Source organism: Berghia stephanieae, chromosome 7 (assembly GCF_034508935.2).
Source record: "Berghia stephanieae isolate SIO BIC M18660-M18661 chromosome 7, UCSD_Bste_1.3, whole genome shotgun sequence".
Lineage (NCBI taxonomy): Eukaryota > Metazoa > Mollusca > Gastropoda > Nudibranchia > Aeolidiidae > Berghia > Berghia stephanieae.
The window spans coordinates 17071622-17074121 of NC_088366.1; the positions used below are offsets into that span (position 1 = coordinate 17071622).

General features: G+C 31.5%; 1 protein-coding gene across 1 annotated transcript in view; it reads right to left on the reverse strand.

The window, feature by feature from the left end:
- Positions 1-2500, reverse strand: part of LOC144976804 (uncharacterized) — a 48276-nt gene that overhangs the window by 8891 nt on the left and 36885 nt on the right. The window contains exons 20-21 of the mRNA XM_078921276.1: positions 1316-1366; positions 67-87 (exon numbers count right to left, since the gene is read on the reverse strand). Of these exons, the coding sequence (XP_078777402.1) occupies positions 67-87; positions 1316-1366 (72 nt within the window). The remainder of the gene's footprint in view (positions 1-66; positions 88-1315; positions 1367-2500) is intronic.

A 2500-nucleotide genomic window follows, 5' to 3' on the forward strand; every position in this document is an offset into this window, starting at 1 on the left:
ATGATGTGATGATTTTACAATATGTAGATATGATAAACATACAAACTGCTAAGCGTTTATACTCACGGAACGGGTTTGTAACATCACCTGTAATGCAGTAAGAGGGAACAAATAAAGAAATCACCACAATGTGACCTACATACTCATCTGGTATTATTTCGGGGTAACAAATTCCAACTATGTGGTGTATTGGTAGCACGTCTGACTGGTAGTCAAAAGGTCTGAGGTTTGAGCCCCAGTCCAGGTAGGCCGATTTTTTAATTGTATTTATCTGACACTGTTTGATGCACGCAGTTCAGATTTTTATTATTTCGGGATAAATCAGACATTGCAAATCGAATTATAAAACAAATTCGTGAAGTTTGAAGAAATGAAAACGACTTTCAAATTTTAGAGATGTCTAAATAAGCCAATAAAATGAAGAGAGAAATAAAAAGAGTAAATATGACTCATAGAAAAGGGGACAACAGAAAACAAACTACGTTATGAGACATACAACAAGACACAGAAATATGGTTACAAAATTATCACATTTTGCCAAATGTGGAAACCATGTGTGTGGGATGTGGATGCGAAAACAAGCAATTACTATTGTCCGTTTCACGCTGTAGAAACTGGGATAAACTCCTGCTCCATGGGCCTATTGGCTCTAAAGGACTACTTTTATCAACCAACATAAATCAGATTTAGCCGTCAGGTTTCAAATATTCAAGATAAACACAGAAAGATGTAAACACACATTGTAAGAATTAAAATATAATATTAAAAGTAGCTCTTCTAACAATTCAAACACTGACGGGTGGATACAAATAATATTATCTCTTCAATGGAAACATTCTATGGTCTATTTTTTTTTGTTGGTAAGGGGGGGGGGGGGGTGGAGGGAGGGGGGGTGAAAATTGCAAGATATATTAAACTGTCTGGAAAACTTTGAGATGTAAATTTAATGATACAGCCTGACGCCGGCAATCCCAGCCTGATTCATAGAGATGAATTTTCTATATGCTTCTTTTTCACTTTCTTTTTACTCAGTATAAACATCTATAATCATTAATTCTTTCCATACCAATCATTTTCAGTATTTTCCCAAAATGGTAGGCTTACCTAGCAGAAAAATAGATTTTTAAAACTCCAACAAGCTCTCCACAAAACAACTTTATGTTCTAATTGATTAAACAAAGATCATTCTTCTAAGTTTGTGATGTACAAAATAAATATGAATAAGAAACATGTATAGCTAGTGTGTCGTAACAAATGTGACAATTTTGATGTAGGTGGTAAGGAGAGGGTTAAAAACATAATTCAGACTACTTACATACTCCTCCCTGGGCCATTATTGCAAATACGTCACCATGTTGCATTTTACCTGGGAGGGAGTGAAAGATTTAAACAAACAAAATTGAACCTATTGGTGCTATGTGTATAGATAAAATGAAGTTGACGTCACTAAGGTCTTTGTTGTTGTTTTTGCCACCCGCTTTTATGATTAATTCTCACTTGACTGTATGATCCAGACCATAAAAGTTACACAGAGTTCTGTGTGTTGGTCCATTACAGTTCCGGATGAGCGTATTAGTCAAGCGGATTCTGTCTATAGGTAAAATACCCATAACATCCGCCAGCCATATATTACGTATCAACACAAACACACACAAAACCATGTGTAATCTTGAACATTTATATTCTGATTGATGTAATTAAGTGATAACTACTCACCAAAAATGGCGGTCTAAAAACAATAGCAAAGATCTGAGTGACGTGAATTTCGTTCCTTCAATATGAACATTTGATTAACGCTAATCCATCCATTATGCTCAATACGTTTTACAATGCTTAACTAATCATCCCTCCCCCCCCCCCCCCCCCTTTTCATTGGACAAAATGGAACAAAATTCCAATAGTTAGCATTTATTTTTGTTCTACTATTTTTACATTTTCTTACACATTCTTACAATCGCCTAGTTGGGTACTCATTCACACCTTTGTCCAGTGTGTTAATAAGTGTAAATTGCCTTACGCAAGGACACAACGTCGGAAACAAGAATTTTCCACTATCGCTGATAATAATAATAATAATAATAATAATAATAATAATAATAATAATAATAATAATATATAATAATAATAATAATAATAATAATAATAATAATAATAATAATAATAATAATAAATAATAATAATAATAATAAATAATAATAATAATAATAATAATAATAATATAATAATAATAATAATAATAATAATAATAATAATAATAATAATAATAATAATAATAATAATAATAATAATAATAATATAATAATAATAATAATAATAATAATAATAATAATAATAATAATAATAAGAAGAAGAAGAAGAAGAAGAAGAAGAAGAAGAAGAAGAAGAAGAAGAAGAAGAAGAAGAAGAAGAAGAAGAAGAAGAAGAAGAAGAAGAAGAAGGAGAGAGAGAGGAGAAGAAGAAGAAGAAGAAGAAGAAGAAGAAGAAGAAGAAGAAGAAGAAG